General features: G+C 54.2%; 1 protein-coding gene across 1 annotated transcript in view; it reads right to left on the reverse strand.

Annotated features, from left to right (window-relative positions):
• PIK3C2B (phosphatidylinositol-4-phosphate 3-kinase catalytic subunit type 2 beta) overlaps positions 1–22,919 on the reverse strand; it is a 71,947-nt gene that overhangs the window by 15,203 nt on the left and 33,825 nt on the right. The window contains exons 11-24 of the mRNA XM_018060016.1: positions 21,676–21,709; positions 20,672–20,867; positions 19,527–19,649; positions 16,071–16,238; positions 15,564–15,675; positions 14,416–14,558; positions 13,035–13,223; positions 11,855–11,948; positions 11,622–11,716; positions 10,778–10,958; positions 9,935–10,042; positions 7,509–7,601; positions 6,586–6,715; positions 2,349–2,485 (exon numbers count right to left, since the gene is read on the reverse strand). Coding sequence (XP_017915505.1) covers positions 2,349–2,485; positions 6,586–6,715; positions 7,509–7,601; positions 9,935–10,042; positions 10,778–10,958; positions 11,622–11,716; positions 11,855–11,948; positions 13,035–13,223; positions 14,416–14,558; positions 15,564–15,675; positions 16,071–16,238; positions 19,527–19,649; positions 20,672–20,867; positions 21,676–21,709 — 1,803 coding nt within the window. The remainder of the gene's footprint in view (positions 1–2,348; positions 2,486–6,585; positions 6,716–7,508; positions 7,602–9,934; positions 10,043–10,777; positions 10,959–11,621; positions 11,717–11,854; positions 11,949–13,034; positions 13,224–14,415; positions 14,559–15,563; positions 15,676–16,070; positions 16,239–19,526; positions 19,650–20,671; positions 20,868–21,675; positions 21,710–22,919) is intronic.

A 22,919-nucleotide genomic window follows, 5' to 3' on the forward strand; every position in this document is an offset into this window, starting at 1 on the left:
GCACTACTGTCTAAAGGAATCTAGGAAATGGAAGTGGCTCCCTAAGCTATAACATAAGTGACTGTAAGACAGGGAGGCACAGAGGAGGAGACCACAGGGGTCAGTGGGGCTGGGTTACAGGAGGCTTTGCAGCAGTGTCGTGGACGGGGAGGCGCAGAGGAGGAGACCACAGGGGTCGGCGGGGCTGGGTTACAAAGGGCTTTGCGGCAGTGTCGTGGACGGGGAGGCGCAGAGGAGGAGACCACAGGGGTCGGCGGGGCAGGGTTACAAAGGGCTTTGCGGCAGTGTCGTGGACGGGGAGGCACAGTGGAGGAGACCACAGGGGTCGGCGGGGCTGGGTTACAAAGGGCTTTGCAGCAGTGTCGTGGGCGGGGAGGCGCAGAGGAGGAGACCACAGGGGTCAGCGGGGCTGGGTTACAGGAGGCTTTGCAGCAGTGTCGTGGACGATAAGCTCATCTCTTAGGACACAAGCAGTCCTTGAAGGACAGAGAGCAAAGGAGTGATATTAGCAGTTTGCACTTTATTTTGAAAGCCTCAGAAATCAAGCAGAGAATGAATGGGACGAGGAGAGGCATTCCAGCGGTTCAGGGGGCAGACAGAAACCGGCTGAAAGAAGTCATGAGAAGAAATAAGACAGAGTCAAGAGGCCCCTGGGGAACAGAATCATCAGGGCTCAGTGAAGCAGAGTGGAGGCATCAGGAAGACTTATGCCTCAGACCTCCCTGGTGGTCCAATGGTTAAGGTTAAGAATCCACCTGTCAATGCAGGGGACACAGATTCGATGCCTCATCTGGGAAGATTCCACATGCCACAGGGCAACTAAGCCCAAGTGCCACAACTCCTGAGGCTGCGCTCGAGCCCGCCTGTTACAGCTGCTTGAGACCACGTGCCCTAGAGCCTGGCTCTGCAGCCAGAGAAGCCCCTGCAAAGAGGAGCCACGCACAGCGATGGAGGCCCAGCACAGCGAAAAGCTGAACGAAGTAAAATAGAGAGCAGAGGACTCACGGCTCTGTCTTGGGAGACCACACAGAGAGCCTTATCACTCAGGAAACTCACAAAAACCAGGTTTCAAGAGGACAAAGAGAGTCAGAAAGCTCAGTTTTAACTTGAGTTTGACGCACAGGTCAACACAAGCAGAGGCCCAGCAATCGGGCGGTATTGAGTTTGACGCACAGGTCAACACAAGCAGAGGCCCAGCAATCGGGCAGTAAGAGGAAAGAGGGAGTGGTTCTGGAAGTCATCAGCAAGGGGGGTAAAGTAACAGATGATGAACTGGCCCAAGAAGAGCACAAAGAGCTCAGCAGGCCAGGAATTAAACCCTGCGGAACGCAAACACTCACGGCCTTGGAAGACCATCTAATTACATGTTCACTCCACAACATTCTGATTATAATTTGGCTGCCCATGTAGGTTCTCCCTGAGGGATAAAAGGCACTGGTCAAGAAAAGTCAGTATATATAGATCCCCATAAACTCGCATTCTGGTTTAAGGTCATTCTCTTACGAGCGTGGTGATTATGATTTACTCTCTCTCCCTTAAACATGATTAACCCAGAGGCAAGAGCCGTGAGGCTGTGGACCAGCCACAAAACTAGGCAGGTCACCGAGCCCTACCACCCAGGAAAGCCCCTCCTGAGGAAAGTCAACTGCCTTTTCCATCATCTTGGTGTCATTATCTACCCTCAACCCTGCACACCACAGACCAACTCCATAACCGGGAACAACTGAATGAACCTTAATTCACATCTAAGAAAAAGAGGAGTTGGATAAAATAGATAGCCAATGGTAATTTGCTGTATGACTCGGGGAACTCAAACAGAGGCTCTGTAATGACCTAGAGGGGTGGGATGGGGAGATGGGAGGGAGGTTCAAGAGGGAGGGGACATATGTATACCTGTGGCTGATTCATGTTGATGTTTGGCAGAAAACAACAAAATTCTGTAAAGCAATTATCCTTCAATTAAAAAAATACATTAATTAAAAGGAGGAGGTGGATACAATGATCTCTTAAGTTTCTTCCAACTCTTATTCTGCAAAGCACCACTGGACTCCTCCGAAGGCACAGGAGGACGTGGACAGGACCCATGGCTGACACGGCACCCCTTCCTCCAAACCCAGTCTGCCAGAGGAGCCAGGGAAGGCCTCCCAGCTGGATACCAGAGGATGCGCTCGGGCAGCTGACATCAGGCATGTGACCCCCTCACTGGGAGGCACCAGTCCACCGAGTGTTTCTTCCCTCCCAGCACAGCTGAGCCGCCTTCGCTGTGCACACGCAGGCCTTGGGGGAACCCGGCAGGGCACCAGGCCACGCGCACCCCACCCCAGCCTCACCCCCCTCTCCAGTCCTACCTTCTCATACGCATCCTCCCCAGGGTTGTGCTTCTGCAGCCAGTCAGCGAGCGGCCGGTCCTTAAAGGAACCAGTCACCCCATGCTCCACCTGGATCTTGCGCAGGGTCTCAGAGTTGGGGATCATCTCCACCATCCCTGTGAGCGGAGACACCAAGTCACTCTCCAGAGCAGAGAAAAGACATCTGTCAGGAGAGGACTACAGGGGCTTTGCTGGATGTGTCCCTATAAATTAAGCCCTCGGACATTTGGACAAAGTTTGATAATAAGGGGGAAGATCAACCTTATACCTAAAGCAACTAGAGAAAGGACAAACAAAACCCAAAGTTAGTAGAAAGAAGGAAATCATAAAAATCAGGGCAGAGATAAAAGAGAAATGAAGAAAACAATAGCAAATCAATGAAATGAAAGGCTCGTTCTTTGAGAAGACAAGCAAAATGGATAAATCTTTAGCCAGACTCATCAAGGAAAACAGTGAGAGGATTCAAATCAAGAAAATTAGAAATGAAAAAGGAAAAATTACAACTGACACCACAGAAATACAGCAAGGCATAAGTAACTACTACAAGCAACTACATGCCAACAAAATGAACAACATGGAAGAAGTGAACAAATTCTTAGAAAGGTACAACCTTCCAAGACTGAATGAGGAAGAAATAGAAAATACAAACAGAGCAATCACAAGTAATGAAACAGAAACTGCAATTCAAAATCTTTTAACAAAAGCCCATGACCAGATGGCTTCACAGGCGAATTCTATCAAACATTTAGAGAAGAGCTAATACCCATCCTTCTCAAACTCTTGCAAAGAACTGTAGAGAAAGGAACACCACCAAGCTCATTCTACAAGGCCGTCATCACGCTGATACCAAAATCAGACAGAGATATCACAAAAAAGAAAATTACCAGCCAGAATCAATGATGAACACTGATGCAAAAATCCTCAACAAAATACTAGCAAACAGAATCCAACAACATGTTAAAAGGATCACATGCCATGATCAAGTGGGATTTTTATCTCAGGGATGCAAGGATTCTTCGATATATGTAAACCAATCAATGTGTTACACTATATTAACAAAGAAGAAAAACCATATGATCATCTTAATAGATGCAGAAAAAGCTTTTGACAAAATTCAACACTGATTTATGATAAAAACTCTCCAGAAAGTGGGCATAGAGAGAACCTACCTCAACATAATAAAGGCCATATATGACAAGCCCACAGCAAACATCATTCTCAATGGCAGAAAACGGAAAGCATTTCCCGAGATCAGGAATAAGACAAGGTGTCCACTCTTGCCGCTATTGTTGCCCACACTTGCAACACAGTTTTGGAAGTCCTAGCCATGGCAATCAGAGCAGAAAAAGAAACAAAAGGAATCCAAATTGAAAAAGAAGTAAAACTGTCACTGTTTGCAAACGACATGATACTGTCCATAGAAAATTCTAAAGATGCCACCAGAAAACTTCTAGAGCTCATCAATGGATCTGGTAAACCCGCAGGCCACAGAAGTAATGCCCAGAAAGACCCTGCATTCCTAAACACCAACAACAAAAGATCAGAAAGAGAAGTTGAGGAAATAATCCCATCTATCACTGCAACAAAAGAACAGGAAATGGCAACCCACTCCAGTATTCTTGCCTGGAGAATCCCCTGGACAGAGGAGCCTGGCAGGCTACAGTCCACGGGGTCGCAAAGAGTCGGACACGACTGAGCGGCTGCACCTTCACCTGTACCTTCAAACCTACGCAAGGAGGCAAAACACCTGTACTAAGAAAACTGTAAGATACTGATGAAACTGTAAGAAACAGATGGAGAGATACACCCTGTTCTTGGATTAGAAGAATCAATATTGTGAAAATGACTTTACTACCCGAAAGCAATCTACAGAATCAATGCTATCACTATCAAATTACCAACAGCATTTTTCACAGAATTAGAACAAAAAGTTTTACAATTTGTATGGATACACAAAAGACCCCAAACAGCCAAAGCAATCTTGAGAAAGAAAAATGGAGCTGGGGGAATCGGGTTCCCTGACTTCAGACTAAGCTACAATAATTAGGACAGTATGGCACAGGAACAAAAATAGAAATGTGGTTCAATGGATCGGAAAAGGAAGCCCAGAGATTAAACCCACACACCTATGGCCACCTAATGTATGACAAAGAAGGCAAGAATATACAATGGTGAAAAGACAGTTTCTTTCAATAACTGGCACTGGGAAAACTAGACAGTTACATGGTAAAGAATGAAATTAGAGCACTGAAGACCATACACAAAAATAAACTCAAAATGAATTAAAGACCGAAATGAAAGACTGGACAAAATGCTTAGAGAAAAACACAGGAAGAACACTCTTTGACATAAATCACAGCAAGATCTTTTTTGACCCACTTCCTAGAGTCATGAAACTAAACACAGGAAGAAATAAATGGGCTCTAACTAAACTTACAAGTTTTTGCACTGCAAAGAAAACTATAAATGAGATGAAAAGACAACCCTCAGAATGGGAGAAAATATTTGCAAACAAAGCAACTCACAAGGGATTTATCTCCAAAATACTCCAATGGCTCATACAGCTCAATATCAAAAAGACAAACAACCCAATCGAAAAACGGGCAGAAGACCTAAATAGGTATTTCTCCAAAGAAGACATAGAGATGGCCTAGAGGTACATGAAAACATGCTCAGTGTCACTAGTTATTAGAGAATCGTGGATTAAAACTAGAATGAGGTCTCACCTCACACTGGTCAAAGACAAAAAATCTACGATCAATCAAGGCTGGAGAGTGTATAAAAAAGGGAATCCTCCTACACTGTGGGTGGGAAGGTCAATGGACACAACCACTACGGAAAACAGTATGGAGGTTCCATATGACCCAGTAAACCCACTACTGGGCATATGACCGGAGAAAATCTTAATTCAAGACGACACATGTATCCCAATGTTCATCACAGCACTATTTACAATAATCAGGACATGGACACAACCTAAATGTCCATTAACAGATGAATGGGTAAAGCAGATGTGGTACGGATACACAACGGAAAGCTGCTCAGCCATAAAAAGGAATGAAATTGGGTCATTTGTAGAGAAGTGGATGGACCTAGAGCCTGCCATACCGAATGAAGTAAACCAGAAAGAGAAAAATAGATACTGTATAATAAGGCGTATTTGTGGAATCTAGAAAAATGGCACAGATGAGCCTGTTTGCAGGGCAGAAACACACACAGACACAGAGAATGGAGGCAGCAGGGGACGACCTGGGGACTGGGACAGACATGCACACCGCTCTGCGTAGAGCAGAGAGCCGGTGGGAGCTGCTGGATAGCACCAGGAGCTCAGCTCAGCGCCCTGGGCCGACCTAGAAGGCAGAATGAGGGGCCGGGGGAGGCAAGACTGAGGCAGGGGGGATACGTATACGTGCGGCACAGTACTATGCAGCAGTTATAGCTGAATTAAAATATACATATACACTAAGGGGAAAGATACGGCCCTGCTTTCATATTCCACACTGTGACTCTGTGGTGTCCTCAGCTCACAGCCATCATCTTTTACTGTTTTAATTTTTATCATGGGATTTCCAAATACATGTTAAGAGTAAAGAAAGGTATCATGAACTCACACATCACCATCATCCAGTTTCAAAAATTATCAACACTTTGCTAATTCTGTTTCATCTATTTCAGTTACCCAGCCCTGCTTCCCTCTTCTCTCCTCCAGCCTCCTCCTGCCTCAATCCCATCTGGAGTATTTTTAAGTAAATCCCATACATGTCATTTCACTCATAAGTATTCCAAGTATGACTAACAAGGACATAATTATGGCATTAACTCTAAAAATTTAGCAGTCATTCTTTCATCTGATCTGATCTAGCCCAACCTATACACAGATTTCCCACAACTGTCTCAAAAAATATCTTCCCACAGTTGGGTCTGTTAGGATCAGAATCCAAAGTCTACCCAGCGTACATGGCTGCCGTGCCTCCAAGTCTGCTTTATCTCATGAGTCTCTCTCCCTGCCTTCGTTTCTATGCTGTTCCATAGGTTCTACCAGCATAACCCCACCCTTTCCATTTTCCTGGAGAAGCACAAAGTTCACGGCATAACCCCGCCCTTTCCATTTTCCTGGAGAAGCACAGAGTTCCTGTTAAGGAACGGCAGAAGGGCATTCAGCAAGGACGCCCCCTCGGCGGCAGCCCAGCCATCAGCCCACCCCGCCCTGACTGACCTCTCCCGCGGCCGGTGGAGAAGCAGCGGAAGATGACCATGCGCATGTCCAGGCCCTCCTGGACCCAGATCTTGCTCATGATGCGAATCATCTGCAGGGTCAGCATGTCCTGGCGAAGGTCGTCCCCACACTGGAGGAGGGAAGACGGGGACCAGAAGCACCTCGCTCACCTCCCCAGCTCACACAGGCCCCAGCTCCCTCTGGGAGGGCAGCCGTGGCCGGCACTGCCCGGCTCTCCGCCTCAGCCCTGGACCTGCTCACCCAGCTCCCACCAGGTCAGACGCCAGAGAGGGGCCAACAGCCACCCTTTATCCCTGCACTACTGTGGCCTTTCCCCAACCCCATACCCCCATCTGAAGCCAAGTCTGGGTCCCCTCCTTCACGCAGCCCTCCTAACCATCCAAGTCAAGTGTTCACACCTTGGTGGAGCTTACATGCAGCACGTGTATGTGACTAAGCCACGCTCATGCCTTTCACTCCCCCCTGGACTGTATGCTCTGAGCCTATATTTATTCCTCAGAATCAGGGACGGCCCAGTGAGAGGAACCTCAAGATTCATCGAAGTCCAACCTGCACCTGATACATGAATCTCCCGCTCAGCATGCCTGTCACAGTGATTCAGCCTGAAAACCCCAGGGACAAGCAGGTTAGCACCTTATCCGCTTCATTGCTGGCCTTCTAGAAAGCACTTCTGACACAGGTGGTCAGCTACCTCCCTGTACATTCCAACACTGTTCCTGGTTTTCTCTGGGCCCACACACAGTCGATCTGTTTCCTTTTCACCCAACAGTCTTTCACGCACTCTAGCGGCAGCGTGAGTGTGGTCAGCAGGATGAGAAGGGCCCTGAGGCTGTTTCTGCCCGTGGACTCCCTCCTCTCCTCTCTACGGCCTACACCCCACCAGGCTCGAGAGGGGTCCTCACCTTGAAGATGACACGGATGTTCTCGCCCAGCGGGTCTACGTTTTGGAAGGAGAGCTTGAGGGGAACGGCGTTGGAGTTGAAGTAGGAACAGTCCTGCCGCCGTCGAGAGGGTAGCGGTGAGGGTCAGGGCGGCCCAGGCCCAGGCGGGAAAATGGCGGCCCACCGTTTCCCAGCCCCTGCGGCCCACCCTCCTCTGCCCTCCCGTCGCCCTCGCCCCGGTCTAGCGTGTTAGAGCTTCAGCTCTGCGCCTGACCTCCTGGCCCTTCCGTTCACTCTGTTCACTCCGCTGCTCTGCTGTGTGACTGCTGGCAATCAGGCGTCCCATCTACACTCGCCCCTAAAGCGGGGCTCACAGCACTCACTTCAGGAGAGCGGGGAGGAGGAGACGTGAGGCCAAAGGGGAGCACCGAGAGCACGGCCGGCACAGGGGAGTGCTTGGCAGACGACGGGCGCCAGCTGCCCTTCAGCCTCGGCACCACCAGGACAGAGCCCGACCCAGCACACTCACCCCACACACACTCACCCCACCACACACCCCGGCCACACACCACACACGCACACCCACACCACACACTCACCCCACCACACACTCACCCCACCACACACCCCCGCCACACACTACACACACACACCCACACCACACACTCACCCCACCACACACTCACCCCACCACACACCCCGGCCACACACCACACACGCACAGCACACACCACACACTCACCCCACCACACACTCACCCCACCACACACTCACCCCACCACACACCACACACACACACCCACACCACACACTCACCCCACCACACACCCCCGCCACACACCCCCGCCACACACCACACACACACACCCACACCACACACTCACCCCACCACACACTCACCCCACCACACACCACACACACACACCACACACTACACACACACACCACATACCACACACTCACCCACACCACACACCACACATGCACACCACACACCACACACTCACCCACACCACACACCCCCGCCACACACTACACACACACACCACACACGCACACCACACACTCACCCCACCACACACCCCCGCCACACACCATGCATGCACACCACACACTACACACCACACACACACACCCACACCACACACCTACCCGCACCAGTCACCACACACTCACCCACACCACATACCCACACCCACACCACACACTCACCTCACCACACACACACACGCATACCACACACTCACCCACACCACACACTCACCCACACCACACACCTACCCACACCACACACTTACCCCCACCACACATCACACACCCACACCACACACTACACACCACACACTCACCCACACCACACCCACACCACACACTTACCCACACCACATACCCACACCCACACCACTCAACCCACCACACACTCACCTCCACACACAATTACCCACACCACACACTCACCCCCACCACACATCACACACCCACACCACACCACACACACTCACCCAAACCACACACCCACACCACACACTCACCCCCACACACAATTACCCACAACACACTCACCCCCACCACACATCACACACCCCCACCACACACTACACACCACATACTTACCCACACCACACACTCAACCACACACCACACACTCACCCACACCACACACCCCACACCCACCCACACACCACACCCACACCCACACCACACCCACACCACACACCCAGACCACACAGCCACAACACACACCACACAACCAGACCACACACCCACACACCACACACCCAGACCACACCACACACAACACACCCACACCTCCACACCACATACCCACACATCCACATCACACACCACATACCCACACCACTCACCTACACACTTACCCACACCACACACCCCCACCACACACCCACACCACACACTTATCCACACCACACCACACACCACAAACCCACACCACACACCCAGACCACACACCACACACTCACCCATACCACACACCACACACTCACCCACACCACACACTTACCCACACCACAACCCACACATTACCCACATCACACACTACACACCCATACCACAGCACACACCACACACCCACACCACAGCCCCACACCACACATCATTCACGCACACCACACACCACACACTTACCCACACCACACCACACATTTACCCACATACTCACACTACACACCCACACCACACACTTACCCCTACCATACACCATATACCCCTACCATACACCACATACCCACACCATACACCACACACCCACATCACACGCTCACCCACACCACACAGCTGTCAGGTGAAAGACCACACGTGTCAGGGCTGGGAAGAGGCTCCACATGAGCCCCTCTTTCTCGTCTCTCTCAGTAAGCAGGTCAGTGAGGGCCCTGCTTCCATGAGCCCTCCCCACTCCCAGAGCCCCACACCTGCCAGTCACTCACCCTGGGCACAACGCCCTTAACCAGCAGGCTGGGGCTGAGGGGAAGGCGGCAGGAGCCGTTGAGGGCGAAGAACTGCTCCACCTCCTCCAGGCCGGCACGGAGGATGCCCTGTGGGGGAGCGGGTGGGGTGAGCGCCGGGGGCTCCACCGGAGCCAGGCCCCTCCCCGGCCGGGTGCCCAGTAGTGGCTGGTATGGAAATAATCACCGGAGAGGTGTGGACAGCCTCCTGCAGACCACGATGAAGGAAAACCACCCCCACACCCCTGCCCGGGCCAGCGCCAGGCCACAGCCCAAACACCTGCAGAGACGGAACGGATGGCAGAATGGCTCACGGGGCCGCAGTGAACGCGAGGGGGGCCGCAGGCCAAGCAGGAGCTGCCACTTGGGCCGTGGCCAGAGAAAGCCAATAATCTAGACTTATCATCTCCCAATTTTTAAAGGTTAGCAACCAGGGTCCCTAATATTGGCCCATACAGGCCCGTTGTACAAACATAAAGGTGTCCCTTCTGGTGGTCCTGAAATGGGGCTCACTGCACAGTGAACAAAGGATGACTGGGTTTTCGCCCCCACTTGGCCCCTCTGGCTGGGTGCTCTTACGCGGTGAACCACTGATACAACTTGGCTCAGCCTTGAAGGCAAACAGTTAAATAAACATTTTAATACTTAGCAAGCCAAAGAAAACACACCCATGGTTTGTAGCCTGTAGATTAGAGAATCACCTCCTTTCAGCCCCTCACCAGCGATGGTCAAGTGCCATCCTGCTGGTCAGGAGGCCTGAGAAGTTACAACTGGCTGCAGAGGCCCAGAACCGGAATGGGGCAGAGGCAGCCTCGCCCTGCTCACCTGCCGTGCAGACGGGGCAGCCTCCCGGACCTGCTGGGCCAGTTTGGCCAGGGTATTAACAAGCCAGCACTGGCGGTTAAACTCCTCTCTCAGCCCCTTGCCACAGCAACACAACAAGGCGGCCAGCAGGTACTGGTAGCGGATGCTGAACTGAGAGTCTTTGAGGCCGTCCTTCAGCAACCTATCCGGCAAAGGGAAGCGAGGCAGTCAGAACACCCAAGGGACCACAGGCAAGGAGGCTGGGGAATGGGCAGACCCAGCTCCAACTCCCTGGAAAACCCACCCCAAACTTGGGACAGAAAACACACTCTGGATGTAAAACTGATACAGAGGTGTTCATCCACCTCTCAGCTTGCCCATGCTGTTTTTAAGTAGAGCTCAAAGGCCTCATGCATCTGGTTTCTCCTTTATATTTCTGCCACATGAGGGTGGAGGGGAGGGCCAGGGACAATTCCCCACTCTGCTTACCATAGGGGTGGGCTGAGACCCCCTGAGGAAAAGGTGCTGGCCCAAATACTGCAACCCAGACGGCTCAGCTCCCCACCTGGCAGTGCTAAATCGCTTCAATGGTGTCTGACTCTTTGCAAACCCTCGGACTACAGGCTGTCAGGCTGCTACGTCTGTGGGATTCTCCAAGCAAGAATACTGGAGTGGGTTGCCACTTCCTTCTCCAGGGGATCGTCCCAACCCAGGGACAGAACCTGCGCCTCTTTTGTCTCCTACACTGGCAGGCGGGTTCTTTACCACTAGCGCCACCCAGGAAGCCCCCATCCTGCAGGCTGAAAGTAAAGTGCTCCCAAGTGAGGGAGACAAGTCTACCTCCCCCCTTTCTGCACAGTTTTACCAGAAGAAGTAGTGAGTCACTCTCAAGTCAGAGACAGCTCGCTTCAGGAGGAAGCGCACCAAGGGGCTGTCCAGGTAGCATTCGTACTTTAAGGCCTGGGTGGGAGACAGGGGACAGGGGGCTTTGTTGACTGTCCGTACTCTATACCAACCAATATCCTTGTAGAATACAGTCTGTCTTGGGGTCCCAGGGGGCGGGACCATCAGAACGGGAGGGAAGGCCAGCCCACTCACCTGCACGAGCTGGGGCAAGTAGTCCAGCAGCTCGGCATCAGAGAGGGAGCCGATCCACTGTACAGCCATGCGACGCACCTCCTGGTCTGGGAACCTGCAAGACAGGGCCCAGAATGCTGACAATCCAGTCCCAGGGTCTGAGGCACAGGAGTGAGCAAGCACCCTCACACCGCGGCCTCAGAGGCACGGGCGGAGAAAAGGTAATGACTTCCAGAATCTGCCAAAGCCACTAGGAGTCCTAAGCACCTTTTCTGGATTGCAATCCTTGAGAATGTCCCAGCCCACGTCAGAGTCAGCCTCAGGCCATGGAAGTCACTCTCATTCCCTGTATGAGCTAAAGAGAATGAGACAAAGTCCTCAAACCCACTCCCAAAGATCTCTTCCTTAATTCCCACTCTGCCAGAAATTCCCATCATCAAAGAGCTCTCATGAGAGTCAAAGTGCTATCACTTCTTGGTACCATCCTTTAATGCGAAACTTGTCTGGTGAGTAACAGAGATCACTATATATAAGCCAGTATACTTAGCCAGAATTAGTTTAGCAGAGATTAGCAAATCCATTGCCTCAAAAAGTCCTGAAGGCAAAATGCATGGATTAGATACATTTCAATTACTAAGAGTAGTAGAAAATAAGCCAAGAACAGTGGGTACCATCTAGGGGTTTGAGACTGGAAGCCTGTGTCCCTAGCGGAAAGAAGAAAGCGATGGCTTCAAAAGTAGAACTTTTGAAAAAGTAATAAGATTTGGGTTAAACAGGTGTGTGCATACATCAAATCTCAGCACATGTACACATAAGGCTCAGGCATTTATTTATATGTATATTTTATCTCAAAGGAAAAACTGTAAATAAACATTGAGCTCTAGTTAATGATATGCTTGCTAAAGAATTTAGGAAGGAGTTAGGATGTCTCAATTTACTTCAAAATGCATATAAAAATATGATATATTGATGGAAATACATATACAATGAATCAAATGTAATAAATGCTAAAGGTTAGAATCTAGGTGGTGGGAATACGGATGTTCACTCTTTTCAGTTTCGTTGTATGTTTGGAAAATGTTCATAGTATAACATGAAGGGTAGGGGTGGAGAAACAGAAGTGGGAAAGCCCTGAATTTCCACGCCCACGTGACTGCTCGGGCAGGACTTTTGGTGAGGAAAGGCGGGTGTCGCGACTCACGTGGCGTGCAGGAGCCCCAGGGCGTCCTGGTGGCTCATGGGGGTCCACTGCGCCAGCAGAGCATAGGTGTCGGGGAGGCAGGCCCACTCCCAGCTGGGCGCGCTGGCAAGCACCAGCGGCAGAGCGCTCACCTCCGCGTGGCAGTAATACCGCTTCTCCCACAGGCGCTTTTTGTCCGCATCCGTGAGCCTGGGGGCAGGGGCGGGGGGCGGTGAGAGGGCGCGGGGCCAGCTGTCTGCAGCGCGCCTGGCCTCCAAGAGAACGCTGCGCCTCCGAGAATGCAGCGCGCGACGACTGAGAAAGTCCCGAACTTCCCGCCTAGTGCCCGAGGGGCGCTGTGAACGCCTCTGTCCAGGCTACACCAAAGAGCCCTTAAGTCAGAATGGGGAAGTCAGATGCTATCCCTAAGGGATCGCAACGTGGGAAGTGAACTTTGGGAGCCAGAGTCCAAATCTCAGGGACATCCGGGCCAAGCACAGGATAGGCTGCCCCTCCTGAGGATGCAGAGGGCATCACCGAGGGCATCTCCCAAGTAGAGCCACCAGAGGGCAGCGGTCCCCACGCCAGGGTTTGGGCAGCTGAGAGGCCTCTGGGGACCTTGGGGGCCAGCTGGAGCGCCTGCAGCTAACGGGCCTGGCCTGAGATGAGGTGTCCAATGGGGGCGGGGGGAGCTGAGGGGCGGATGAGTAAGGGGTCAGCAGGGCGGGAGGTGGGGGGGCGCCCTGAAGGGACAGGAGCGAGCAAGAGCAGCCCCAGCTCTCTCATTTCCTCAGCTGCCACAGGCAGGGCCGTGCCAGAGCCAGACAGGAACAGGAGAGGACAGGCCAGGGAGCGCCCGGACCCCACGGCTCCTCAGGCTCCTCCAAACCAGCCGAGAGAACTGGCCCCCAGGAGGGGAGATCAGCTTGGGCTCACAGACCCCCGAGAGCAGCCAGCTTGCCTGGACAGCAGATCCTCTTTGGAAAGTGGCAGGGCCAGAGAAACACCGAGGCTGTGGGTGTGGCAGGGGCAGCAAGTGGGGGCACGGTGGGAAGCCCAGCGGCCCCCGCGGACAGCAAACAGCGGACAGCTCATCTGCGGTGGGCAGAGCTCTGGGGCTCCTGGCCAGCTGATCCTGGGTCAAGTGCCCGCTGTGGGGAGGGGCACTCCCCGATCTAACATCCTCACTGTGAGCTCTCCGCTCTCCTAAGGCCAGCTTTTGGAAAAGCTCTAGGGGCTGCGGAGCCCTCTTTCCAGGACTTCCCGCCCAGGTGGCAGTCAATGCCCACCCCAGCCCACCTCGCCCCCCAGAGCGGGAGGACAGGGACCCGCTGGGGGGCCAGCTGGAACCCGAGGAGTCACTGGAGGCCTCGTCACGCGCGGGTCATGCCCTGCGCCTCACCAGTACAGGGACTCTTTCTGCACGATGCTCTTAAGCACATGTTGGTCTTCCTCCCGGAGGCTGCCAAACTCATAGCGGGGGCTGAACTTGTCTCCAGCAGGGCTGGTGAACTTGATGTCAAAGGCCGAGGTGGGAAAGTCAATCTGTGGGATGACGTCGGGAAAGTGAGGAGAGAGAACCACAGCTGGGTGGGGCTACCGCCGACCCGGGGCTCCAGCTCGCTCTTACCTGCCAGCATTCCTGCCTCCCTCCCTCCCTCCCTCCCCGCAGATTCTTTGTCTGCAAAATAACCTTGTTGGACCTGGTGATCACTACAGTCCCTTCCAGCTATAACCTCCAGCAAAAAAATGAGAAGGAAATGAAGAGACAGAAAGAAAAATGGTCAAGTGAGGAAGAGACTGGTCCCAGGCCAGAGCTCTGAACAGATGTGTGATTAGGCCGAGGCTAGCGGGCACCACCTGATGGAAGCCGGGACCACACGCGCAGCGAGGGCCCTGCCAACTCTGAGGCCACAATGCTGCGTCCCCTTCCTCTGTGCTGCCACGCTCACCCTCCTGTAACGGACGTCAGAGCTCAGGGAGACCGTCCTCAAAGGGAGTTCCACATCCCTCCATTCAAGAAATGCTTATTGAAACCTAATATACGCCAAGCATTAGGCCCTGGGTACAGAGTAGTAAATACGACAGATAAAAATGCCTGCCTCTTGGAGGTTTCATTCTGCATCCACTTTGATATTCCATATTCCAAACCAAAGCATCTCGTGACCACAGTGGAGCCAGAGAGTGGTAACTAGACCTTGGACCTGACCGACTACTCCCTTGTCCAGAGAATGGGTCCCCCCACAGGCACCAAGAGGGGATGGCTCAGCCTACTAATATTAGAGTTCATCACAAGGGGCTCTGAGGAGCTGAGCCCTGCTTGGCAAGGGCCTCAAATCCCGCCTCGGGCTCCTTGAAATCAGGTGACCTCCAGGAGACAGGACTCGGACTCCACAGAGACGGCCCTCCCACTCTGCTCCAGCCTCACGCGCCTGGCGGCCCCCGCCTCAGCTCTGAATGCTCTGCTACCGCCGGCCCAGACCCCGGGGGGGAGCCTTGGAGCCGCCTCTGGAGGGGTCTGAGGGTGGGAGGGACGGGCTGGGCTCTCACCTGCAGGATCACACTATCTGGCTGATGGAAATTAGGTGCACTCCAGCGGGCACTGGGACTTTCCTGTGTTGCTGGCCATAAGCCCAGAAGCTTCCGGCCACAGGTCAGGACTCTAAGGGAGATGGAAGAGGGGATGAGCCAACAAACCCAGTGGCTAAGGGACATGGTTTTCTCTTGCTTCCCCATCCAAAAATCTGCCTTTTCTGCTTGAATTCTCTGCCCAACTCTTCTCTCTCATTCTCCCCCCAGACCACCAACTTTTCCTTCTTTCAAGCCTTAAAAAAAAATCCCACTCTCTCCAGGAAGCCTTTCTAAGCTCCCCACACCTGGGGTGGACGCCTTCATGAGCTAGAGAGGGGGACTGGTCCTTCCAATGATAAGACCAGATGGCATTACCTGAGCACGCATTTCCCTGCCCCTTCCCACCAGTCCTGGGCCGTGAGTCCTGCCCAGTAGCTTCCTTGGTCACACCTCTGCCTAGGCCCTCCTCCAGCCAAGGCCACATACTGCCTGAAGTTGAAGAGCGGAGCAGTGACCCAGCCCAGAGCTTCAGGCACCCGCCGCTGCTTGTTGGCCTCCGAGGAGCTCCCAGGCGGGGGCACGGGCAGAGCGTAGAGGGTGGCGCACAGCAGGGTCTCCCGAGGCAGCCGGTTCAGCTGCACAGGGAAGCAGATCCTAGGGAGCACAGGAAACCAGATCAGCCAGTGCTGCCCCTGTGGCCTCCAGGGCCAGGCGGCCAGGACAGCCGGCTGAGGCTGAGGGCTCCGCCTCCCACGTGCTCCCTGGGGAAGCCTTCCTGCAGAACCAGGACAGACCCTGGACTGCAGGCAAAACTTCCTCGAGGCCCTCGGGACCACAGTCCAGAGTCTCTGCAGCCTCTGCGGAGAGTCAGGCAAACATCTGACTCTGAGGCTCCTCAGTGTAACCAGACAGAACTCACTTAGCCAGAGCCACCTAGAGTTCAGGTGACGACATGACCCGAACTGTCTGCTGCACTCCTTCCTGAGTTTCAGGATTTCTGCAGAGGGTCCCCAAGAACCCATTTGCTGACAGTCCTTTCCCACTGAACAATCCCCGCCACCAGGAAGCAGCAGCAGGATCTCTTCCTCCTGCTGACCACCCCCACCGCCACACAGCCCTCCCCAGCCCCCTCTTCTCCTAACCCACCAGGCACAAATAGTTTGTTCTCACCCCCAACATTTTGAAAACCAAAGGGATAAAAAGAAGGGGCTCCTCCCAGCCCCCGGGTAGTGAGAAAGCAAATGGCAGGGTCCGAAGAAGTCAAGCACAGAAGCCCTGGGGGACCCAGATGGTCTCCGGTCATCTGAGTCACACCACACCCAGCCTCGCCCTCCAAGTTCAGGAGCAGGCCCTGGGGTGGGGTGAGGGGGAAGGGGAGGGGAGCTGTGGGAAGAGGGAGGACCCACATTACCTTTCGGGGAAGCTGTCCCGGGGCCAAAGTCCATGCTGTCACACCCTTCTGGCCAGCCCCGGGCCCAGCAGCTTCTACGCCCGAGGACACAGAGGCAGGGCGGCCACCCCCGTGGTGAGCAGCTTCATGACCAGCAGCTCCCCCCACCGTGCCCCTTAGTCCTGGGGGAACCTCCACCTAAGCGGAGCACTCCCGCCTCCCTGCCAGAGACCGGCAGGGCCCTGCCCCGTCCCTACACCGGGGGCCCACAGCTATAATTAGGACCCCTCCAGGAGCCAGCACACATGCCAGGCTGGGCTAGGGGCAGAGCCAGGCTGCTGTACCTATTTTGAGAGTTAGCTGATCCACACACTACGGTGGGGGAGAGGACCGGCTGGCCTCACAGCAGAGAGGAGACGAGCTAGCTCCGATCCTTTCTTTTCACCCAAGAAGAGGCTTCCAGCTGGGCACCCAGAGGAAAAGTGAAGTGTGGAAACTTTCTGAACCGAAAGCAGCAAGTCTGGCCCCAGCCAAGGCCCGCTTCTCCTCGCCCCTTGGGTATATCCGGTATTCTGAAATCTCCCCATGGACCTGGGGTCAGTCAGGACATCCCGTAGGTGAGCTGCAGCCCTGGGCCTCCTCCCTTCTGCACCCCATCCCTCAACAGCATGGCCCAGGGGCCAGCTCCTGCCGGCAGGGGTCCTGGGATGTGCCCTTCCAGTCCTGGTTCTGCCGCTCCCTGGGCCAGCTATTCACACCCCTGTGCCTCAGCTTGCTTGTCAGAGCTTCACGTGTGTGACACGTGTGTATACTGTGTGCTGTTCTCTGTGTGACACTGCGGTTACTGCACTGCAGCTGAGTTACACATTTAGTCCTTTCACGCACAAACATCTTCAAGTGTCAGTCACTGCGCCAGTCACTCGGAACAGAGAAACCGGAACTGAAAGGGCTCCCCCGGCTCAAAGCACGACACAGAGAAGAGAGCATTTATCACGCACTAGGGATCGTGCCCAGCACTTTACTTGCAATGTCTCGACTGCTCTCAAACAGCCCTACAGGGTAGGCTGTATCACCGTCCACTTTGGACTCAATGACCTGCCCAAGGTGGCACCTGCAGGGAGGAGAGGATGGTGGCACTCCAAGCCAGTGCTCTGAACCCCACACTGTAGCACGCCCTCCCACGCGCCTTGGTCTCGATCAGGAAGGTGCCCAAGGGCGACCTGGAGGGGCAGCGTGGAGACGACCCCTTCCACGAGGCTCTAGGCAGGAGACCAGCCCCGTGGGGTCTGAGGCAGAGACTCAGGGAGCCCAGGGCAGAACATGCTGAGCTGCTTCCATGCCTCTGACACTCCGCGGGGAACGGCTCACTGTGGGGTCTGCCTGGGCCAGAGCACTGTAACGCTCCCTCCCTTAGCAGCAGTGGTAAGTGAGTCAGAGAATCCCGAGGGGATGATGGAATTCGGGAGCCTTTTAATGCAGCCATCCTCCGCCTCTAAAGAGACTTTTCTGCCCTGGCGGCTGCTTAATCAGAGAACCGTATTTCCGCCTTTATTGCTCTAAGAACCGTAAAAGTGGACGGCAGGAGACAGGGGCTGCCCTCCATCCTGCTCGTCCCCCTTCAGCCACCCGTAAAATGGCCCACCTCTCCCAGACCTCCAGGCTCGCCATGCATCTATTTCAGCACCCCGTGGCCTCACCAAGGACCCTCCTCCATCTCCTAAATCTTCTGGTTTGTACATAAGGACTCAGAGATAAGTCAATCTGGGAAAGTGAAGCTGGGGGAGCAACCAAACTCCCTGAGTGGATGGAGCACAGCACGGAAAATGCACAAGGCACACGAGGTTCTGCAATGTTGCCAGCAAGGCAACCGCACCTCCGTTTCCTTCCTGTTTTGCTTGGCTGATGCCTACCTTCCTGACAGCAAATTACTGTTAATAGCATGGTGTTACTATCCTGTGCTTGTGGTTTCATGTTTATATCTGTAACCTATCTCATTTCAGTGCCACAACTGCCTCTGAGTTAAACAAATGTCCCCACTTCACAGGTTGAGAAACTGAGGTCTCAGAGAATCTAGGACTATGGGTAGAGCTAGAAACAGAGCTTCACTCCTACGGCTCCAAGCCCATTCTTCTTCCCCAGAGGCAGCCTTTCCTCCGATACGTAAGGGAGAAAGCACACAGTCCTGTCTCCCTCTTCTACAGGCAATTTAGGAGCAAGGGAGAAGATGAGACTCAATCAGACTAGTTAAACCTCTTAAGGGAGACAAGATTAAAATGATGAATTATTATTAAGACTAATGTCTATATGGTCCTTCATGGTTTACAACATGCTTTTATGGTTACTTCTCAATGGAGACTCATAACCACTTTAAAGTTAGAAATTACACCGGTCCTCATTTAAGAGTTCTGGAAGTGGAGACTCAAGAGTCTGAATGGCTCTCCTGGCTAGTCAATGAGAGAGCCCGGTTTAACCTGGGCCTTCAGAGGCTGAGAGAGGGTCTGCGGTGGGCCCTGGAGCCTCAGGGAGGGGGTCGGCATGGGAGGAGCGCTTACTGTTGGTCCCAGATGACGAGGTGGAAGAGGTACTTGGAGAAGTGGACCCGTCGGGTCTGCAGGGGGCTGCACAATTCCTTGCCGCCGTGGCTGAGAGAGCAGGAGAGGTAGAACTCTTCATAGCTACAAGGGAAAGGAGGCAAGTCAGGGCCCTCGGCTCCCAGACGGCATCTTGGCACCGAACCACACCAAGCTCCATTTCCCCTGGTTACACTCTTCTCGGTCTGTGGGACCAGAACACGCGGTCAAGGGGCCGGACAGCCAGGTAGGATCTGGGGACGCAGGCTCCGGGAAAAGCAGCTCAGCCTGGGTGCCCCTGCCCACTCTGAGGCTGCATGCAGAGCCCTGGCCTCTGCCCCTTACTGGACTCAGCCCACAGCCCCTGCCCAGGGCCAGGGCCAGTGCCAGCCCCAGGCCCGTGTGTACATCTGCGCCGGTGCACATAGGGAGTGGGGGGCGTGGGAGGAGAGTGCAACAGATGCAGACGTGAATGCCGACACAGGGGGGGTCCCTGCGCCGACAGGTGCCTGACAGAGGAGGGCAGCGAAGGCCCAGGCTCCCAGAGTCGCCCTTTGTTCTCCGCCAGTCGCCCAGAGGAATACATTAAGCAGGGAACAAAAAGAGCGGGGAAGGGGGCGAGGGTCCGGGAGGAGGGCGGAGTGGGGGGCGCCACAGGCCTGATCCCCTCGGGCCAAGGGGGCCGGCACGGTAGGGCCTGAGGATCACGCTAACGTCCCCCACCCAGCCCCCGCGGGCCTGGGGGACTCCAGACAAAAGGGTCTGCCGCGCCCCCGCCCCGCCCACTGTGCTCAGGGGAGTGCGGTCACGGTGGGAGGGTGCACTCAGCCTGGGAAGCCGGGAAGCAGCCATCTGTTGCTGCCAGCGTGTCCCCCTTGCTGGCCTTGGGTGGGAGGGGCAGGGATGCCTCTGCAGCCAGCACTGAGCGGAGCGGGAATGCCAGCCCCGGCTGCCGCTGCCCCTTTCCCCGCTGCATGTCCCCCTTCTGTGTCCCTCTGAGTGGGCGCACGGGGCACCACCGTGCCACAGATCCCGAATTTAGGGCCGTGGAGTCCCATGCAGACAGAAAGGCATCCGAAGTGACACGCGGCTCGCTCCCTAGGCCTGGGCCAGGGGCCCACATTCACCTGGTAGCCCAGACGATCGGGATGCGGTGGGTGGCGTAGACCGTGAAGGCCAGCGGCCCGGAGAGGTGGCAGGCCTCCTGAACCAGGGCATGCTTGCGGCTCCCAGGCGCCGCAGTCTGGAAGTCTGCGTTGAACGTGTTGCAGTACAGCTCCACCAGGTCCAAGATGGCAGCCGTCAAGGCTTCCACAACCTTCTCTGTTTAAGGAAGGGCACAGGAGGAAGAGCACTGAGGGGCAGCGAGCCCCACTGCGTGGGCAAGGCACTGCCCGGGACCGCGGTCCTGAGCCGCCAGCCACACGTCCGCGCTGAAATGGGGCAAGCAGGAGCGCAGCACATGCTGCTCATAAAGGGAAGGATGCTCAGTCCTAAACACCGTCCTTATTCATATGCGCTGCTACGTATTTTGCGTTAAATGTCCTCTCTTTTAGGAAATAGTCGGAATAAGAGTTATCAGTTACTAGGAAGTCACTGCTTAGCAAAATAAGACCAGCAATTGTATGCTGGTCACCGAAATAATACTTTTTGGTCCACAAAATCTGAAAGATTGGGAATCACTGACCAAGAATCCTGGAGATATAAGCAACATATTTCTAGGATATGGGCAACATTCTGCTTGAAAGACTTAAGAGGGGATCCTAGGGACAAATTCTTTATCACTGTCGTCCTAGGCCCCTGCTAAATTGGAAACATGGGGGTTATGAGCCTACAACCTACTCAAGTGAAAGTTTTCCCATTTGGAAGCCGGGGCACCATGCCCACCCCCACACTTACACCAACTCATCTCCATCTCCCAGGGACACCATAGGAATAACTAGGAAAAATAATGCAAAAACATTTTGTGGAAAGAAATGTGCTCTCCAGCTGTGTCCACACCTCATATAGGAAAACACACACACAGAGGCAGACTGGACCCATAAATCAAGGGAGCTGCGGAGAAAAAGGAATCTGGGCAGAGCCTGCAGTTTTCACCCTCCCCGCCCGCATGAAGAGAGCGGTCCCTTACCTCGGTTTTCCCTCACGGCCAAGACGGTGGGATCCTGTTGGGGAGAAAGGAGGAGAAGGGGAGCTTCAGGGCCACAGTCCCTTCCGTCACAGCTTTTCATAGCTGCCCTCATCTGGACCAGGCTGAACCAAAATTTGAGGACCAGAGGTTCCCCAGGGAGGATACAGTGACAGTCTGTACCAGATCCGTGTGACGGACAAGGAGCCAGAGCAAGGATACAGTCCTCGCGTCCACCCAGACTAGCCAGGGTACAGCCACTGTGTCCAGCCAAACAAGCCAGGATACAATCATCGCATCCACCCAGATGAGCCACAATACAGTCCTCGCGTCCACCCAGACTAGCCATGATACAGCCATTGTGTCCAGCCAAACAAGCCAGGATACAGTCACCGCATCCACCCAAATGAGCCACAGTACAGCCATCACATTCACCCAAACGAGCCAGGATACAGTCCTCCTGTCCACCCAAACGAGCCAGGATACAGTCATCATATCCACCCAAACAAGCCAGGGCACAGCCATCACGTCCACCCAAACAAGCCAGGATACAGTCCTACCGTCCACCCAAACGAGCCAGGGTACAGTCCTCCTGTCCACCCAAACAAGCCACAATACAGCCATCACGCTCACCCAAACGAGCCAGGGTACCGTCCTCCTGTCCACCCAAATTAGCCAGGGTACCGTCATCACATCCACCCAAACAAGCCAGGGCACAGCCATCACATCCACCCAAATGAGCCAGGATAGTCCTCCCGTCCACCCAAACGAGCCAGGATACAGTCTTCCCGTCCACCCAAACAAGCCAGGGCACAGCCATCACGTCCACCCAAACGAGCCAGGGCACAGCCATCACGTCCACCCAAACGAGCCAGGATACAGTCCTCCTGTCCACCCAAACAAGCCAGGGCACAGCCATCACGTCCACCCAAATGAGCCAGGATAGTCCTCCCATCCACCCAAACGAGCCAGGATACAGTCCTCCCGTCCACCCAAACGAGCCAGGGCACAGCCATCACATCCACCCAAATGAGCCAGGATACAGTCCTCCTGTCCACCCAAGCGAGCCAGGGCACAACCATCACGTCCACCCAAACGAGCCAGGATACAGTCCTCCTGTCCACCCAAACAAGCCAGGGCACAGCCATCACGTCCACCCAAATGAGCCAGGATAGTCCTCCCATCCACCCAAACGAGCCAGGATACAGTCTTCCCGTCCACCCAAATGAGCCAGGGCACAGCCATCA

This window comes from Capra hircus, chromosome 16 (assembly GCF_001704415.2).
Source record: "Capra hircus breed San Clemente chromosome 16, ASM170441v1, whole genome shotgun sequence".
NCBI lineage: Eukaryota > Metazoa > Chordata > Mammalia > Artiodactyla > Bovidae > Capra > Capra hircus.